The sequence below is a fragment of the Mustela nigripes genome, chromosome 14 (assembly GCF_022355385.1).
Source record: "Mustela nigripes isolate SB6536 chromosome 14, MUSNIG.SB6536, whole genome shotgun sequence".
Taxonomy (NCBI): Eukaryota; Metazoa; Chordata; class Mammalia; order Carnivora; family Mustelidae; genus Mustela; species Mustela nigripes.
Window position 1 is genome coordinate 101,420,777 of NC_081570.1, and position 21,097 is coordinate 101,441,873.

Genomic DNA, 21,097 nt, shown 5'->3' on the forward strand with positions numbered 1-21,097 from the left:
TGGCTGTTTCGGTGTGTCCTGTCCTCTTGCTCTCCTCTTTCCAACACACCCTGTCTGGGGACCATTACCTGTCTTGCTAGAAGTTGTGAACAATAAGTGAGGTCGGCTGCAGGCTCAATGAAGAGCAGACGCCATTGTAACTGGGGATTAAATCTGTAACTCTCCCATCAGACTTGCTGCACGGTATTAAAATGAAATCGCAGGAAACAAGTCCGCTGTTTACAAAATTATCCACTACGAGCTTGTGAGGTCAGAGACGGGGTTCAATTCAGTCTTGTGCCCATTACCTGGCGTACAACAGAAATTCAGTCAACGTCTGCTGAGTAAGGAGAGGCCTGGGCTGAGGATCTGCTATATCCATTAGCACAGGGCTACGTGAGAGACTGAGAGAGGAATATTCAAGAGGAAGAGGGATGGATTGAGAGGATTCTGGGCTGTGGTTTTGAAAACTTTCTTGGACCTGTATTTATAGCAAACAAATACTTAAATCACAAATCACACACCTACAAACACGGCTGCAGCTAACTAAATGTCTTTGTGGACCACAGGGTGATCAGCTGCAGTCAGGAACCCGCTGTGGAGGACATGCAGCCCACCAAGGGAAGATGGGAGGGCCTGGAGCTGCTAGAACCTGGGAAGTGCCGCCGAGCCACTATGGCTGAAGGAAGGAAGCCATGCGCTTTACTCCCTGCTGCCTCCACCAGGGACCCTCACTAGCCCTGCATTAATAAGTGAGGTCTTTTAGACAACAAGCACCTCTTCTGTGCTTACTATGCACCAGCACTGAGTCAGGCATATCAGAGTTACCCTATCCCAAAGTGTACTTTCAAACTTCCCCCAAATTTAAACTCTGATTTTCTCTATATCAGAAGATACTTTTGCTCAGTTTCTCACGCCACTTGGGAGTCTCTCCTTATGCCTACATCTCCCCTACCCCTCACATCTCACATTGGCACCGTTCTGCTGAGTCTTCCCTTTAAATACACTCGTATCTGTCAGCACTCTTTTTGCCCGGGGATTCTCCTGGAGCCTCCTGACTGGTGCACTCACTCCCACGTGTGCCTCCTACTCTATCCTGATTTGGGCTTCACTTAGCAGCGAGAACATTTAAAACAAGAACTCAGATTGTGTTACTCTCCCCTTTAAAGGGTTTTATGGCTTCCCATTTCCTATGAAGCAAAAACGCAAACCCTTTCCTAACAAGGACCCAGTTGGTAGGTCTGGCCTCACCCCTCTCTACCTCGATTTCTGCGTTCCAGGCTCGGTGGCCTCTGATTCCTCTAACAGGCCCACATCTTTCCCTTCCCGCCTCATGTTCTTTGCACCCGCTGTTCCCTCTGCCTGAATATTCTCCCCTGCTCTTTTCAGTTGTCTCCTATTTGTCATTCAGCTCATCTCCACTCAGTCTAAAGCATTCTGTCTGATCTAAGACAGTTATCCCAATTCATAATTATGTATACATGTGTTGGTTTGTTTGATCTTTGCGTAATGCCTGCCTTCCCTATTCAGATATAAACTCTGCAAGGGCAGGGAATTATATCTGTTTTATTCACCAAAATAAACTCAATCATAGGTTTGGTATATAGTAGACACTCAAATATTTGTAGGATGCATGAAAATGAAGCATTTCTTAACCCTTAGTCATTGAACACCCCTTGATGATTTAGCCAAAACTGTGTACCTCCTGTACTATGCAGCTAATATTTTTCTCTAAACATACTGTAAAGCAAGTTAAAAAAAATAATACGGCTCGATCCTAAGCCATGAAGTTGGGACACTGCCAGTTCGTATTACGTTTTTATTTTTAAAAGGCACATTAAAATATGTGTTTAACAAAATATAAATTTTGTATCTATAAACTGTCTAAAATTATCTTGTGGGAAATGCAAGAATAAATAAGAAATTCTTAATGAGTGAGGCATGCTTTCTGTTAGGTGAAGAGTAGAACCCCTGGGCTATGAGTTAGGAAGACTGACATTCATTTTAACTCTGGCTGGTGACAGGGAACAAATCATTTGAGGTTCCTAGGTTTCCATTTTCCTGTTTATGCTACAGAGACACTACCAGATTTCAGCTCGGCTCATATGTAGTTGTGAAGACATAATGAGATAATGGTTGCAAAATCCTTCTTTTTACCTAAATGTAAGATTTTATTATTATTATTATTTGAGAAATGGTACTACTTTTGTTTATTCCTTAGGGTGTTCAGTCATATTTATCCCTTCCATGACATAACAAAGAAGAAGAATGTATATTAGTTTCCATCATGGCAATGAGGACTAGTATAAAATATCCCAAATACCATCAGATTGCCTTTTTTCCTCTTAACTAGCAATTAACTTATCTTTCATTAGTTGTATTCCACTTGGTGGAAAACCTACTCATAATCTGCATACCAATGTTCATAACAGCATAATTCACAATAGCCAAGAGATGGAAGCAACCCAAAAGCTTCATCAGTGGTTGAACAGATAAGTAAAAGGTTACACGTATGTACCATGGAATGTTATTCAGCTTGAAAAGGAAGGCAATTCTGACATATACTACAGTATGGATGGGCTCTGAAGACATTATGTTACATGAAATAAGCCAGTCACAAAAAGACAAATACTGTATGATTCCACTTCTATGATGTATCTAGGAAATTGGAATTTCCTTTCCAATTCGTAAGGAAAATAAAAGAGTAGAATGATGGTCCTCAGGGCCTAGAGGAGGGGGAAATGGGCAGTTGTTTACTGGGTATAAAGTTTCAGTTTTATAAGATCAAAAGTTGTAGAGACTGGTTGTGCAACAATGCAAATATATTTAGCCTACTAGATGATATACTTGGAAATAATGAAAATGGTAAATACGATGTTATGGGTTTTTTACTATAATAAAAAATTAAAAATAAAATATCCTGCTTATAGATGTTTCTAGTTCTTTCACACATCCTAAAGTACAAAATGCTAACATTCATTATGACTGAGAAGAGAAACTTACAACATAATGGTCAACTATAATAGCCAAACTTTAATGGACACTCACTGTACGACAGGGACTATGCTAACTGTTTTGTATTTACTATCTCATTTAATCATCACAACAGCTTGATGAGGCAGATACAACAGAGTTACCGAACGTGCCTGAGGTCACACGGCTAGTAGGCAGTAGAATCACAGCAGGAGTCCAGCCAGACTCATTTGGATCTGTGCATCTAATTGCTAAGGGTATGTCTCACCAAACTAGCAGAAGGCTCTAGAAATTCACTCTCACTAATTCACTTAGGTCTCTTTCTTTCCACACCGTCATCTCTAATGCATATGTATTAACTTCTCTCTCATTTCCCATCCTTCCCTCTTCCCTCTCCCAAAGACTTAATTACCTTAACCATGTAAACCTAAACCGTTAGAATTAAAAGTTCCAGGTGATCCGAACATTGGGGCAGAAGCCCCTCATCAAGGTGGCTCAAGAATAGGACCAAGACTGTTTGGCACCTCCCTCATGTGCAGATACACCATTGGCTTTGCCAGAGCAGTAGGAAAAGCAATAAACGTATCACAGAACTACTGAGAGGTTTAAGACTTAATTCTGATTACTAGCAGTAGCTTGTATTCAAGAAATGTTAAACCACAACAACTACTTGCAGAATTCCAACTATTGACCCTCAGTTTTTATGTGATGCAAGCAGAAGGAAGAGAGGCTTCTGAGTCATGGAGTTACTTAACATGTCTGAGGCTCCAGTTTTCATTGTTTGTAAGTATCTCTTGGCAGACTGTTGAGAAGATTATATTAGCTAATATATATGAAGCACCACGCACACAAGACTTGCAATAAATGAAGTAGTCAATAAATCATAACTATTATTATTACCCTGGTAATAGGGTAATAAAGGCAGCTTATTCAGAGTCCTAGATAGAAAAATAGAACGATACAGTCTTCCTGATTCCTTCTCTGACATTCTTCCAGTCATAGTGGGTGTGGAGTGTACAATGTTGGAGAAGCTCCAGGACCCACCCTGCCAAGACTGTGATGGCTGCTCTTCACCAGCTGAACCTTGCTTCATTCTTGTGGCTTCTCCTCCGCTTATAGCTTTGTCCTGGGATTCTTGACTAGGTTCTTGTCCTGTCTAGCAGTTCTCCCATCAGCAACCCCATCACCAGCGCTTGGATGGTATGGTTTCCTGGGACTGAATTCCAGGGGCCTCGGCTTCTGATTCCACTCCTCGCCAGTGATCCCTTGCCTCCTCCTGAAACGCATGGGCTTGGCCAGCTGTCTGTGCCCCAGGGTGGGAAAGAGCTGGGGGGCATGATTTGGATGTTTTTCAATGTCTTTGCTTGAGTTATGCTTTTCTTTGAAAACAGAACTCCAGATTTCTGATCTGAGAGGCAAACATATTTGCTCCCTAGGAGCCCATTCCTAAAGCAATGGAGCTCTGACCTTCCACCTCTCTCATGGACACGCCTGGACTCAACTTTCTCTGCCAGGCTTCTCTGTCCTTCTCCAGGACCAGAGAGGCTCAGGGTTGTTAACACATCTGACTGCTCCGTTTCCCATCTTGACAAAATTCATTCGGTTGCAACTCTTCATAATTCTTTAGTCTACGACCATTTCTAGCACTGTAATTTCTCCTCATTTTCCCTTCCTTGGGTGAGAAATGCCTCCAAAAGCCCAGATTTTGGCACAATAACTCCCAGATTGTTTTTATAGTCCCCGTGTAGTACTTCTTTGTTACAGCTCCATATTCCTAAATTTTGTTCCAAGTCTTTATTTAACATTTATAAATATCAGGTTGTATTAATTGGTTCCAGCTTTAAAAATGTTCCATCCGAGGTTATTTTCTGCTATTTTGATAGTGGTTTCGAAACCCGGAACACCAAGGCCTGATGTGGGCCATGTTCTGCAAGCATCCCTCAAGGACTGGTGGGGAACGGAAAAGATACGCAGATCTTGGGCCTTGCTGTGTTCTTTGAAGACTGTACTGGCCATAATAGCTTCAAAGAATTTCAACAAGTTCCTAAGACATGACCTTCCCTTTCCGAAAACCACGCTGGCCAGGCTTGCCTTAATCAAGCTGTGCTTTTCTAAGCATCCTTTTACTTGATCTCCTGCAGCAGTTTTCAATACTTTCCCTACAAGTGAAGTTAAACTAACTGGCCTGTAATTTCCTGGTGTGTCCCTAAGCTCTATGAAATAACGGCATTATGTTGGCTACCTTCCAATTCTTCCTGAAATTTTTTGTTTTGTTTTAAAACGCAGGATTGAAAAGGCCAGAGAATGCTTCCTGTCTCCCCTTTCCTTCGTTCCTCTCATGACATACTGCTTTCTGGTCCCAGTAGATCTGCCATTTTAATAACTTCAAACCTCTTAAAAGTTTTCACATATTATTTGTTTCTATCTCTGAAGCATGAGTTTTCCATTTTTCATTTTGACAAGCCTCCCCGCTCCTCACCCCAAACAAGGGCTCACAATTCCATGGAATAGACTGTTAATGTGAGGCACTGTTAAAAAAACGAGTTTCATATTAGAAATGTGGACTAGGGAAGCAACTAGATCGTAATTAAGTCTGTGGTTTTACTTGTGAGTTATTATGAATACATGTTGGGGAAGGAGCTAAAGAATGTATCTACATGCATAGGAATAGGAACCAACAAAATGAAATGATTACATCTGGGGATACTAATCCAATGTACCTGCCAAGTATCTTAAGAACGTGATGAAACTAATTAGATCTTTATATATAAAATTTGCAACCTGTCTCTTTTTAAGCTGCATTTGATTCATTACTTTCAAATCCAACATCAGAAGAATCTTTCCATATTTAATCATCTCCCAATAAAAAAGCCCACAGAAATATTTTAGTTAAAATATGTCAGTTAAAAAATAACATCTTTTTTTTTTTTAACTGGTAGGAGTAAAGAGGAAAATTCACAATTATTCGTATTCATAAAACTACACTGTATCACATCATCTTTCAGACTGTCTTGGTTGGTTGTTGCATAGAATTGATTAATTTTTAAGATAAGTGAGTCACCAACTAGGGCATACAAACTTTTATTCTTTATAGATGTTTTTTGTTTCAGCAAGCTTTTGTGTTTTTCAAAGTTTTTTTTTGCGGTGATCTAACTCGTCTTTTCTGAATAAATCATAGGCGGGCAAACTACGGCCCATGTCTGGATGACCATCCAGGTTGCTGATTTCTGGGTTGGAAGGTAGGATGATCACCATCGTGAAACAAAGCCAAACATAGAGTGGAGTCTAAAACTTTAAAACTGTTGACCCTGACTTCAGAGAAGCTGAATTAACAAACCCCTGTCCAATGGGTAGTTTTTTCTTTCTAATTCTTCAAAGTCACAAACTCTAAAATTTGTATATCTCTTAATAATGCACACATACTGTGTATCAGATTAAACACAGGTGGCAGAATCTTTGCATGTATGGAACATGTAGACCTGTCACATAGGGAACATTTCAATCAGCTTTGAATGATTCCTACTATTTTCCTTTTTGATTTTGGACATGACTGAAGAAACCTGCAAATGAACAAATCAGGTTCTCTCTGTGGGCCATCGAAGTGAGTGACACTTGCCAAATATTTGTGCATATTTAGCAAATAAATTTAAGTTTGGGAGTTGATCTTAAAGCATGGATTTTATTGTGTACTTGAAATATTTTCTCATAGATATTCATCTTCAGGATTTTAAAGATTCAATTAAAGCATGTATAGAATTTACGCTTCCCACTGAGCATATATCTTATATCAGGCAATAATAAATTTAGTACTATTCACTCTTCTCCCACAACTATGCCTTTGCTTGAGCTTTCCTTTTTCTTGGAAGGCCCTCTCCCACATTTGAATGTCAAGACTGCCAAGACCTACTCATCCAAGGGTGGACAGCTTAGAGCCCAGTGGAAAAATCCTGGGTTTGTGGTAAAGAAGAACATCTTGAGTCTATGGATTTGACGATGGCTAAACCCAAGTTCTTCAATATTCTAGTTAATAAACTTCCTACCTCCTCCATGTCTCCATCTCCCTACATGTAAAATGGCAATATTTATATCTCCTTTAAGAATTGTGATGTGGGTTATTCGGAATTATTTATTCATTTATTTACTAGAGAGAGAGAGAGAGAGAAAGTGTGAGTTGGGGAGGGGCAGAGAAAGAGAGAAAGAATCCTAAGCAGTCTCCCTACTGAGCACCATGGAGCCCAACATGGGGCCAAATCCTACGACTCTGAGATCATGACCTGAGCCAAAATCAAGAGTCGGGTGTTCAACCAACTGAGCCACCCAGGCATTCCTGCAATAATATATAAAAGATCAAAATTAGCTACCCTTCCTTTTTCTCCCTATGCCATCTACTCCACAAGGCTTCTCTAGATCCCACTCATAACCCCACTCTCACGGCAATTTCATCTTCCTTTGAATGCCCATAACACTTCATCTGTCCCTCGTGGGCTTCAATGCAGTTATGTTATTATTATTATTATTATTATTATTACTCTTCTTCTTTTTCTTCTTCTTCTTCTTCTTTTAGGACTTAATTTATTTGAGAAAGAGAGAGCACAAGCAGAGGTAAGGGCAGAGGGAAAGGGAGCTCTTCTCCCCACTGAGCAGGGAGCTCAATGCAGGGCCCTATCCTAGGACCCTGGGATCATGACCTGAGTTGAAGGCAGACACTTAACCAACTGAGCCACCCAAGAACCCCTTCATTTCTTTAACAAACATTTTTTGACCATTTACTATGTGTTAGGATACATTTTTTCCTCCCCCCCCAACTAATCCTTAAGCTTCTTGAGGTTAGAGTCTTTATAATATTCATCTCTCCTCCATTGTCTATATAGTGTGTAATCCCCCTAGTGTTGAACAAGAATGTACTTGTTAATTGTTTGGTATTTGATAAAGTACCACTATCTGGTAAAAGCTGGTGACTGTATAATGCAGACAATATCTGTATATCCATTTTCATATAAGTCCACAGCCTCAAATAGGATTACAAGCTGGAAATTATGTTCATATGTAAGGCCAGTGAATGGGATCATCATAATTTTCACCCTTGTTATTAAATACTACAACTACTACTAATAATATAATAAAGGAATAGCTAACATCCCTGAGACCATGCACAAAGGAGAACATTCTCTTCCCATTCCGTATGGGTCCTTAGAGTAGTTCCTGCTAGAGTAGACCAGGGTTTCCAAAAAGAGAAGGTGAATGAACAAATGAGCTGTAGCCAAGTCTCTGTGGAATCACATTAGCACAAATCTAAGCACATTTTCAAAGAACTGTGGTTTATAAATAAAGACTCTCTCTCATATATACAATCCTATGGCTACATGAACTCTAAAGTTTCAGCGGGAAATTACACAATTTCAGAATGAGGCTGTGTGTACACAACACCAAGCCATCCAAGTGAAAGCCTGAGCAAATCACTTAGGAATGTGGTCTTTGCTAGCCCAGACATTTCAAGTCGTTATTGCAAATACGTAATGTGGTTCTGACGCTATTTTACTACTCATGGATGAACTGCACTATGGTGACATTTCACTTTAATTTGCTGCTCCTAATTGACTGCAGGCAAGGAATCCAGAAAGCCGAACTGGTTAGAACTATGTTTAAAGTGAGAACGACGAGGCTCCGAGTTAAGGCCAGTGAGAGTGGCCTACAAATGGACGTAAATGTGAGGGTATGGCCTTCAGAGTTCCTGGCTCTTGAGCTTTCCCCTCCAAACTGGAAGACACAGAACTCTACCAATGTTGCATGCAGGCTAAACAAATTTCTTAGATGACCTTTTCTTCTCCAAGGAGGAGAAAGAAAATATAAGACCTTGCAAAGAGGCTCTTGAGGAGTTTAACTGTGGCCAGTGTCCTAGCTGCTACAGACTGTGCCAGGCTTCAGGCAGAAACAGACTCGTGAGTCTTAAAAGTTCACAAGTCCCAGAAGGGTTTGGGTCTGGGCCTCTCTCAAGGTCACCATTCACTATCACAACCACCTTGGGGGTTCTCAGTAGGCACTGCCAGCAGCTTTTCAACTCACTTGGGATGAGGTCCCAAGCGACAGAGTTCCCAAACAGGTCCTAAGTGTGAAGGGTCTAAGACTGGAAATGTGCCCTCTTCTGCAGATGTGCTTTCTGTCGTTGACTGATGCTGATCAGGAGACCGAGTTGGTTTTATGTTCTATATTTCTCTTTACCAAAGCAAATTGATGTTGATGCATGTGTGGTATACCCAAGATCCAATCTCTGTGGTGCTCATCGCGCCTTCCCTTTTCTTCTGGAACCATTCAGGAAAGGGTATGTGAGTGGGTGTGGGAGGCTCACGGCCCAAATGCTCCACTGGAAGAATGTGGTAGAGCCAGATGTGAAATGGACCTCCCCTGAGTGAAGGATTCACAATCCAGAGTCACAGCACATATTGGAGAGGAATGGCTTTCTAACTGAACTCTGGATTTGTAACATTGTGCTATCCTACATCCAAGTCAAAATGTCTGTCCAGATTAGACATCAAAACTGGCCTGTTATCATCTCTGATTTTTACTGAGAATCTTTGAAGAAGAAAGAGTCCTTTGGGGGGCTAATTGGTCCCAGGCCTGAGAATTGGACAGGGATTTCTATGGCTACTTCAGAAGAAAATTTCCAATATTTTAAGTATCACATAATGTTTCAACTGGAGCACGCACACTGAGAACATCGTAACAAAAGGTAGAAGGTATTTTATTTGACTCAAAGAGCACAGAATCAATTTTTCCTGGTAGTGAGAGTAGTGTAGCAAGAGTTAATGCTATAAAATCCACACTATTGTCAAGTGTAAATAAATCCAATGAAACTTGTTCCGATAGTACTCAGGCAATACTAAAGAGCCCATTAGGAAATCATCCAAGACCTGAGACACATAAAAAACTTTATTAGATCACTGAAATAAAGTGCAAACAAGTTTGTCTTAGAAAGATCCAAAATCCTTACGCTTTCAGTCTGAAGAGCCATAAAACAGTGCCTGACAAATTTTAAGTGATATTCTAATTAATCACTGAATTTTTATAGCTTCTTGTGAGCTGTAAGTTAGATATTAACAAGGCAGCATGAGAGGCAATCGCCCTGCACTGAGCATGAGTTCTAAGTCCTTCCATAAACCCAATGGTCAGCCAGGCCAGACTTTTGTGTTAAGCATCTGCTAGAAATGCAGAATAGACCATTAACCTAAAAATTGTCATTAATTTCATGTCGGTTAAAATAGGATAGAAAATGTGCCCAAATCTCGCTGACTCGTGGAAAATTATAACAGCTGTGTCTTAGTCTCGTACAGGAAACACTTTCTGAGCCATTTTTACATTGTTCCTTTGGTGAAAATAACACTTTGTAATACACTAATCATACAGCTCCCTTTAATACCATCACACACTTAATAATTACCAGGAAAAAGTCTGACCCAACTCTTTTGTATATAAAAATTTCTGATTTATAGTCCTTACTTGGATACAGTGGTGGTGTAGACAATCTAGGACAATTTTATTCCTAGAAAGGGATTTTTTTCAGAAGAGAGGCAGATTTTCTTAAGTGCCTACCATCGGATAGTTCCAATGAGGAGCAAGAATTTGCTTTCAAAGAATGAATTTTAAAAAAATTTTGTAATGTGAGTTTAAGATTATTACTTCAATTCTCATTTTCTAAAAATTACAAACATATCTTCAGTAAAGACATCCACCTACCTCATGATATAAGGGAGCACTACCGCCTAGAGGTTTCTTTGCCTTTTTAGATGGAGTTCCAAGAAATGCATTTGATTCATTGATCTGTAAGAAAATTAAATTCATCCACAGTGAAAAAGAAAGACATACTTAAAGCATACTTAGGTATATGTAACTTTCAATTACCTAGGTGGCTTTTAGGGTTGAAAAACCTAGTAAGGAAGAGATATTCACTAACTAGGCAAAATATTTATAGTCACTTTGGTAAGCTGTTAGTAATCACGTAAGTATGGGCCACCTGACAGGACTTTTCTGTGTGGTCATTCCTCTCTGTCCTCTGACAGCTAGGTTTCTCTGTAGTCTTAATTTCTCTTGCTATTGACTTCCCTGGAATAGTAAATATTTTAGTCTTTTGTTATTATTAAGTCTTTTATTGAATAAACAATTCTTCAGAGAGCCTAGCATGGAGCCTGGTATGGCCACAGGAGCTTTGTCAAATGAATGAGTGCCGAAAGGGACTAAATGGGCCTAAATAATGGGTCAAAATAATTCTTCCCAGTTAAACAATGCAAGTTTATTCTAGCTAAGTTTTGTTTAAAATAATCCACCCTGATTTACTGAAAAGCCCAAGAATCTGATAGTTATACTTATTTTATTATCTTATTCTATTATTTTAAGCACAAAAGTCCTCACGGGGCCTAGCGGTGGGAAGAGACAGATACCTGCTGGAGAATGTCTTGCCAGGACACAATACTGAACAATTTCCGCTGAGGCACCTGGACAGCAAGGGTAAGAGCTCTGATGAGAAGATCGTCCTCACTCCGGTTTCCAACTATAAAAGCGACAGAGCCCTTCCAATCATTCTGTTAAAACAAACAAACAAACAAACCAAAAAACCAGAAGGAATTAAATTCTAAATCCTGGGTAGGTAGGTAATTTTGTGTCGAAGGGTTCCACTAAAACAAGATAGTTTTCCGTTTAAATGTCACCTTAAAAGACAAGAGCTGACCACATAGCGTAAGTTCCTGACTCAAGTAGCCACAAGGCGGCAGTGTTGTGCCAAATTTCATGCAACTAGACCAAAAGGAAAAAAAAAAACCAACCCACCAAAAAAACAAACAACCATTTTCTTGTGAAATTAGACCTTTCATTTTAAGGAAGACAGTGTTTAAAAATGACATGCTTTCACTAGAATGCTGTCCAAGAAAAATTTGGTATTTGGAAGAAATGGTTCATTCATATGTTACAAATATATATTAAGATATAATCTTGAAAGCAGAAATCTTTGTTTTTTTCCCCCAATACATTCTAAGACTCTAAATAGTGCTAGAGGCATAGGAGGAGCTTGATCAATACTTGTTGAATGTTGGGTAATAGTGAATGAGTTGCCAAATGGGCCTTTATATGGGTTAAAAATGTAATCCCTGAAGTTGTTGTAAAGCACAGAACTAGAACACATCTTTTCCTCTTCGTGTAACACAAGAATCTCATTGCTAATTCACAAACGAGTCCTTTCCCTTCCCAGGACTTAGGCTAAAAAATAACACTTGGACATGAAATGCTGCATCAAATAATTTTTAAAAAATGTTACTAAAGACAATATTCTAATTCAGTAATCCCTTTCTCTATTGTAATTTCTCTTGGGAAGAAGCAGTTCCCTGAAGATTAAGAATGGAATTTATTGAATTATCCACTGTGTGGTGCTGAGAGTCAAACTCATCATGCCTACCACGTCTATGGCTTCCTTACATTAACAATCTTATGGGGAAATGAAATAAGCAAATGTGATAAAGACATTTGGAAAGAGAAATAAATAATAAAGGAGAGCACCCCGGCCATGTGACCTCTCCAGGCCTTACCAACCCCATTTATAGCATAAAGGGGTTGGACAGGGCAAAACCTAACATCCCTCTAGAGATCTGATTCAAATAGAGTAACCCCTCCTGTCAGTGGATTCTGAAACAACGTCTAAGATGACGTGAAGAGATTTTACACAAACGTAATGAAATGCATAATTTTCTGTGGTTCTCTCTGGTTTCTGTCCAGTCCATGGTCAGGGTGATGACAGAACTAGGGCATAGGTGGGAGAAAAGACCTTAGTGCAAATTCCTCCTTACCATCAAATAATTAGTATCCTTAAAAGTCTCTTATTTCTTTCCATGGAAACTTACTAGCTACCTAACAAAACCTGCCCAACTGTCAATCCAAAACAAAAACCACACATGAAAGCATAAAAATGTGAATCTTACCTACAAAATATGTGTGTGTGTGTGTGTGTGCGTGTGTGTGTGTGTGTGTATGGACATGTTAGTGTGGTTCAATGTGTTTCCCTCTGTTACACTGAGTTTAAGACCTTTTTTGTTTGTTTGCTAATACACCATAGGAAGACTGAGCATCTGTTCTTTCTTTTTGCTTTGTTTTGTTTTAATATTCTGACTCTGAAAAGTTAGTATGACATTTATAATTTATTCTTTTGGGAAAAAAATTCCACTATCACAAAACGACCTGTCCCACATGGGATGCCTTTGGTTTTCTCTTGTCTACTCCCACAGTCAAAACCTCAACTATAATCATTGAAAGACGAAAATCTCTTATATTCTCACAATACAGTACACATGGATCCTAAACAGGCAATACCCCAAGCTTCCCATCAGTTACACTTTCCCACACTGAAGATTTTAATGAGCACCTCTACCTCACCCCCTCCCCGCTGCACTGTCCTTGCCAGTATTTGAAAGCTAACAGTGAAAAGGAAGGGCTGCCTCTCCACTCCTTGGGGGATAAATCAGAACAAGGGCATTGTAGTAGTCCACCACCTACCCAGTTGTATCGGGTGTCAAAGGCAGGTGTTGACTATTTCAGACCGGACAAAAATAAGGGAGGAGGAGGCAGGAACTAACAATTCTTGAAATCTGCCATGTGCCAGGCATATGTTATCTCACTGAATCCCTGAGTAATCCCTTTAAATAGGTGCACTAATACTTTATAGATGGAAAGACAGAGGTCCAATGAAGTCAAACAACTTGTTCGAGGTCATCTTGGCAGAACATCACGCAGACCACATACGTGGCTTACAATTTTGAGATCATTTTAGAACAGTTTTGCGAGCAAGTCTTTGGGTCACAACGCCTTTCCAAAAGGCCTAAATTGCAGCTAATGGCTACTTCATTCATAAGAAACACAATAGATGAAGATCTGTATCACATGTCAAAGTGTAAAAAACCTTCAAAAATAGATATTGTAGTAAATGCTTAGGACATCTTAAGTTTATTTTAGTTTATTTTTTAATCAATGATTGTTTGACAAAGGCTCAACGACATTAAGGAAATTTCCCAAGCTTGTCTCTCTCCAAGCCGGTGTTCTTGTTACTTTGGTCAGATGCACCTTAGTGCAAGCTCTGTTCCTCTGATTACTGGTCCTATGCTGAAAATTCTGGGCCCCATTTCTCTACTGGAAGGGGTCTGGAGAGTATAGTCCAGCTGAGACTCCATTTCCCACTTGTACTCGCTAGCTCCCCAAACTCCTGCTCCCCAGAAGAGGATCTACCTGGCAAAACAGGACCCACGATGGACTTTGTCAGAGTCATGGATTAGGGTCAAGTCATGCTGCCAGAAGCCAGGTAAGCATAAAACGGACTATCAGGCAGAAATAATGCAAATCAAGAATGTCTGCAGAGAAAGATGCACTCACTAGAGTGCTGCACTAGGGGGCAGCGAGATGTCAGGAAATGCAGACTATTCAACTAATGAAGAGTAAGTCATTGCCCTGGGGTCTAATTAGGGAGAATCGTTAAAGGAACAAGGCTCTGCAAATATAATATCTGAATCTTTCTCTTACTACTCCAGGATAACTGTAGATTCTGAATTACCACTACTGGCAGCAGTTTTAAAAATAGGAAATTGTTTCGGAAAAACTGGGACAAAAATTAGATTTGATACAAAACGATTCAGAACATCCCTCCGCCATATATCCTGCCCCGACATGCAGTTAAACACAGTCCTTAAATTTGGGTTCACAGGGCAGCCGGGGAAAATGAGTATAGAGAAAATAAATGTAGACAATCGGTGAGAAATGAACCTACAATGTGTGTATTTGAGTCATCCCGCTTGTGAGCCCCGAGGTGCTTGCTACCTGTGGGTGAGTTTCACATAGCTCAAGAACCTTGGGCTGACTCTTAACATAAGCCTAGACGAAGAAAACATTAATCATTTTAGAAAAACTACACTGGATACATCCAATGGTAGAGGCACACCTCAAAAGCCTTAGGAAATGAAGTTGGCTCTCCGCTGGCTGGAGGCACATGCTGGACACAGTTTTTCTGAGTCTCACTTTCTAGCAGTTATTGATAAAGTCATTCAAAGGGTGGAATGAAGTCATGTATGGACACAATCCATTACCTTTTATTTACTTTACCAGCCTCACCTAATTGAAGCTTGGCAGGAGGGCGTCTTAACCCAAACACAGACATACTAGTCTTCCAAATCAAGAAAGTATTCATGTAAATGCAGAGACCGGGGCTGTCTCCCACATGCCTATGGTCACAGAGACACGGGGTAGACTTAGGATTCCATTCCTTCACAGACTGCAAACTCTCCAGATTTCACGTAGGCACTTCTGTATTCTAAGATAATTACAAAAGCGCTTTAAGACAAGTGAAATGCAGCTTTTGGACAATGGGAAGGTGATTGCTTCCTTCCATTAGCACAAGGCATCAGCGGGGAGGGGAAGGGCAGGACACCCGTGCTGTCTTCTGCTGCCTTTGCTGGCAAGTGCTGGGGTGGGGGAGGAGCTGCTGCCCTCGAAGACCTGAAATGAGATTCCCACAGTCCACTTCCCAGAGCTGATCAGCTCCCAAGGAACTCGATGAACCAACAGTGGTCACCACTTTTAGTCGAAGAAGATGTATACAAGCCCCAAAAGTAAAATTCTGTGCAGAGTTATTTAACAACTGTTCCAATATGCAAACCTATACTTTACGTTGATATTCTGCTGCAAGGGTGATCTTCTTGTCAAGTAGATTTACTGAAAAATGGAGAGGGATTTGTGACTGTCTCTCTCATACCAGGTTTTCCCTTCAAAAGGGGTCTTGGATCTCCATCAGGCAAAGAGTGTTAGTGTGGGCTATTGGCCAGCAGAAGAAATATTTTTATTACACAGAACTGGCTGCTATAATCATATTTGTTAAAAAGGGGTTATAACTATAAAATAAGTTGGGAATAGAGATTACAAATGATTCATTTAATAAACAGGAACAACACAACCACCCAGGATGTACAGTCATCTAACTCCTTTGAATGCCTCTACTAAACAAATTCTTATTACAGATTCTTCTCTAATGATAGATTCCTCACAATTTATTATAAATACTACAGCTTGACGCACTGTCATCATACTATTAGAACTGCTCCTTATTTAGGAATCGGTTCACGTGGCTGTCACATTTTCTCAACTAGATTAGAAGCTCTTTACGTTAGAAATTCCATTTTGTCGCTTTTGTACCTCATGGTGCCCAGCAGAGCAATGGGGAATCAAATGGGGCTCTCTTTATAAATAACTGTTGATTGGTACTTTAAAGGAACAGAGGATGTGCTTGGACACTGAGGATTTTGACCCTGAGAATCATAAATGTCTAGAAGGTCATGCAGCATATACAGGGTCCAGAGCCCTGAAATCTTTTGGGAGGAAAATGGGCTGTCCTTGATCCAACATGTTTTCTGCCAAGCGTCAGTGACAAGGTGGAAGGAGTTAGCCCTACAGCCGTTCCTCTGCCAAGACAGGTTTCCTGGGAGTGGCTCAGAGAAGCAGCCGTTCCTCTGCCAAGACAGGTTTCCTGGGAGTGGCTCAGAGAAGCAGCCGGGTGGTAGGAAAAGGAGGCAGCTCTTTCAGATAAGAGGGGAAAGCCCAAGACTCACACACAAACATGCGTTGGCTATAAAACCATGCCTCCTTCTCTTTCTTTCCTACTGTATCCCGTCACCCAAAGACAGGCACCTCGGTGGCCTTCTTCCCCTCCACCTAACCACCTACAGACTGCAAGTTCTATTATTCCTTTCTCCTTCTAGGTGCCTCTGAAATTCTTATGAGTCAAACTTTATGGTGAGAGCATATCAGGGTGGGGTGGGGAGAGAGGAAAGACCGACGCTACACATGCTATCAGGGGTCTGGATCCAGAATCCGCCAGATGTGCAGAATTTGAACCTGACACTTGCCGCCTGCAGTAGCGTCATTGCCTCATCCACCCTAATCATCCCCTCCATCAGGAGTGTGCTGGATCTGGTCGCCCTCACTCTTCCTGACTCTGTCCAGTGAGCTTGCATTGAGACCGTGAAATCACCATGGCGGAAGTGTGGAAACTACAGCAATGCCAAGTGCCATGAATCTGAGCTTTGCCCTGGAGAACGGGTTGTTAAAACATTTAGCAGCACGTCATGCTCCCTTCCTGGGAAGGCCTGTGTATCTAAGCCTGACTTAGAAATGATTTTGATTGAAATGGTTGAAGACTATCTCTGGGAAAACACTGAGGGCAAAGTGGATTCTCTCCACCTGCCACATTTCCCACCCAGTGCACGTTCTGCAGTGTACGCTGTGTGGAGTGACACTGTCTGCCGACAGACACTGCTTCAGGTGGGACCCAGCCTCACTCTCCTTCAAAATGGACTCCAAGCAAAGCAGGTGACAAGGACAGAGAGGCCACTATGGGAGGAGCAGGGCCAACCCACTCCAAGGCTCTCCTTTCCTCCTGAACATATCAGGCATGAGTCACATCAGGGCAGGGAACCACTGCCCCGGGTAGGGTGGGCGTTCCCCAAGCACCTCTCACCCACAGATGGTGGGACTACTTCATACTTCCATGACCCCTTGGAGAAGGTCATTGTGGCATGAAGATTAAGAGCGTGGGCCCAGGAGGCTGACTTCCTGGATTCAAATTTCAGTGTACCATCTGTGTGTCCTTGGGCAAGTCATTTAACTTCTCTGTGCCTCACGTATACATGGGGATAATGACAGTACCTGCCTCACTGTTGTGAAGATGGAATGAGAAAACCTATAGAAAGCCCTTCTGAGCATAGCACCTAAGAGTGATCACAGCCATCATGGATATTATTTTTTTGTTGTTGTTGTGTGCATGTGGGGGATCTTTGGCTCTTGGTACTTGTTAAAACAAAAATGGTTACTCGATACATTTTGTTCCAAGTGTGGAGAACTTACGAGTGAATCAGGAAGGAAAAATCAAACAGAACACCAACATTTGTATCACGAAAAAGAAAGTCTTCATTTGAATGACAATTTGTAGAATAATTTGCTGTTTGATAGTGATAAACTTATTAACTGACACATTACATTTCTAAAATATATAGGTGCTTGAAAGAGAGGGCAAAAGTCATGAACATACTATGTTTAAAATTCCAAAGGTATATAATCTTCAGAGCTATGGGGAAAAAAAAAATGTGAGAGCGTGGCAAAAGGGAGCCAAAAGTGATTTTGTGCTCGGTAGAGGCCAGAGACACCGACCCATCTCCAACAGTGAAAGAGGCATGGCTTGGGAAAAAAGTGTGGAGCTGACTAAGGAGACAGTGAGTTCCAAGGCAGCCACACAGAGGGCTGGGGGAGGACAGCTGCACTGCACTAATTCTTATTAGAGACCAAAACCCAGCTCACTGGCTTAAAAAAATAAGAATGGATCACATGCTTGGTATCCAACTTACAAATATCAACCTGATTAATTTTATGGATGCAGAAGTTAAACACAGATATCAGGCAGGGCTTATTCTTAAAAACAAAAGCAAAGCGAGTAAAGTTTATTTTTGGTCCAGAGTGTTTGGTCACCTCTTTCTCCAGATCAGACAGGCTCCCTGGCCTGTTGCTGTATTCTGGCTTCCCTGGGCCCCTTATAGGACACTCTAGAATTCAGCATCCCTTTCTCCTGGATAGAATACAATTTATTCACATCACCTCCTATTCAGCTCAGGGCCTTAATACTTGATTTATTAACTAGATAAATTAACATACCTACAGCATAAGTGACTGGGGCTATCTTGATGTATTTTTTTTTTTCCTCCATGCTATCTACATAGGAACTACTGGACTAAGTCAAAGAGATGCCTTGCTAACAGGGTCATGTTAGCAGTGTCCAGTGGAAAAGGCTCCCCTAGGATCATACCACCTAGACAATTTCCTGCTTTGCCCATGGGCGTGGCATATAGTATAGCATTCAATAAATGTGTCTTGAAGTTAGCAGCCAAAGCCACACCTTAAAGAGAATTTTTACACACATTTAGTATGGGAATGACAACTAAGTATGTGACATTTTATCAAGTACACTCAGCACTTTGGAAGGAACTATGCCTCTGAGCGACTGAGCATTTAAGTTAAAGGAAGGGCATATTCCTTTGAGACACAGACAACACTGTAATGTCTTCTATTCGCTGAAAAGAACCCAGCAGTTCAGAAACATCTTTCCTGTGCATGCACATGCTATCTGGCTGGTTTTCCTTGTCTTCATAAATATTAAATGTGATCACTAATTAAAATTATTGACATTTTGGTGCAGAAGACACAATGCTCTGAAATAGAATCAAATTCTGCCTCTGTGGCTTCTTAGACAAATGACCTTGGGCCTACCTTTGTGACTCAGTTTCTCACTTGTAAAAATGGATTTAATAATATGATCTTCCAAAGGTTTTTGCAGGGCTCTAATAAACAAATACGCCTAGGATCATTTTGTACACTGTAAAGTACTGCACAAAGGTAAAATATTGATGTATGCAAGGGAAATCTTATTTCCCTCAGAAAGTTCTGCAAAAATGGGTTAAAAGCAGTAATCCCTTCTTCGATTTTGAATTTGGATAGATCCTGCGGATCTTCTTTGGATGGTTTAGCCTCAGAGCTTGGCTGTTGGATTGTTTTTCTTTCATTTCTCAGAGCCCTTGGCCCATCCCACCAATCTAGCACATGAGCCTAATTCGGTTTTGCTCCATACATCAGAGAGTTTTAAGACAGCTATTAAAACACCACATGGAAAAGCTTTGCAGGGAATTCTACTCCACAGAGAAACCACAGAAACCACTACACACCTTAACCATCTCCCCACCCCCAACAGTTGGCTAAAATTACGGCTCCATTATGTTCGTACAATCCAACCAGTTTTATTGCTTGGAGCAAAATCTGAGGTCCGAAATGAACTTCAGAGCATAAAAAGTAAGGCAAACCTCAAAAGGAAACAAACTTCTTTGGGTTTTCAAACAAATATTACATATCAGAGGCATTCTTATAACAGAGGAGACCAAGCAAAGCTAAGAGGAGTCCTGCTAATTGCTCCACGAATGTAAAATTGAAATCAGGGACTCACCCCAAAGAAAGGAGATCTCTTTTCATCATCAGATATTAAAGGCTACAACCTTTCATCAACTCTATCCTCAGACATGAGACCCTCTTGCCCCTCCCTGAAGTCTCTTCAGTGTTGAGTCACTATCTCCCACATTAAAAATGAAGACATTTTCAAGGCTCAACATTAGCTCATTATTACCCTATTGTAGCCCTTTTCTTTGGTTTTTGTTTTTTTCCCACCTTCATTTCTCTATTTTAAATGTCATTTATCCACTGACCATTGTGGTATGTTCTATAAATTTGTATAACCTTGGCACTAGAACTACTTAGAGGAAACAAATAACCAGCCAATACTCTTTCTAATGAATCATCTCTGCCCCATGGCTGCTTTTCAGTTAATTACGTGTCATGGACAACTCATTTCCTTGCAGTTAATTCAAGTGTCCTCATTTACCATTTGTTGACTACATAGCCATGAATGGAGTTTTTTTGTTTGTTTTCTTTTGGTTTTGTTTGGTTTTGGTCTTTATTTATTTATTTATTTATTTTAAGCCACTGATGGAGTTTAATTTCTACATCCATCTAGAGTGAGTAAAGAACCCCAAGGACACTTCTGACAACTGCAAAGATACAAACAAGACTGTCTTGATTATAAACACTCTACCTTATTCTCCCTCCAATTCAATGAAATATCTGAGAAATACCAATATTTTGGCCACCAAATTATGATGTGGGGAAGAAAGGGCTCCAAGGTGGTCCTGGGGCAATGCCAGATTTTCTAGCTACCCACAGTCAGTCATGCTCCTAGGTGATGATGGGTCAATCTGAAAACTCCCAGAAGTTGTCTCAGAAAAGCTATGAGGGGGCACCTTGAGCAATAGCCTGCTTGGGAATCTGGGCTCTGCCTTAATTCAGCAAGACATGAGCAGCAATTCCACTCAACACACATTTATTGAATTAGTGTGATTACATGTCTCTGATGTAAGAAATGCAGTTACACAAAAATGACTAAGATAGGACTTTGAAAAGTAAGCAAACAATGTTGATTATACAAAATGACTTAAGCTACACAAAATGTAAGTTACACAAAAATGACTAAAATAGGAGATTA

The 21,097-nt window shown here is 40.7% G+C and overlaps 1 protein-coding gene across 1 annotated transcript in view; it reads right to left on the reverse strand.

The window, feature by feature from the left end:
* The window catches only part of SPAG17 (sperm associated antigen 17), a 213,394-nt gene that overhangs the window by 163,857 nt on the left and 28,440 nt on the right, over nucleotides 1-21,097 (reverse strand). Inside the window, exons 2-3 of the mRNA XM_059377113.1 lie at nucleotides 11,385-11,525; nucleotides 10,684-10,767 (exon numbers count right to left, since the gene is read on the reverse strand). Of these exons, the coding sequence (XP_059233096.1) occupies nucleotides 10,684-10,767; nucleotides 11,385-11,525 (225 nt within the window). The remainder of the gene's footprint in view (nucleotides 1-10,683; nucleotides 10,768-11,384; nucleotides 11,526-21,097) is intronic.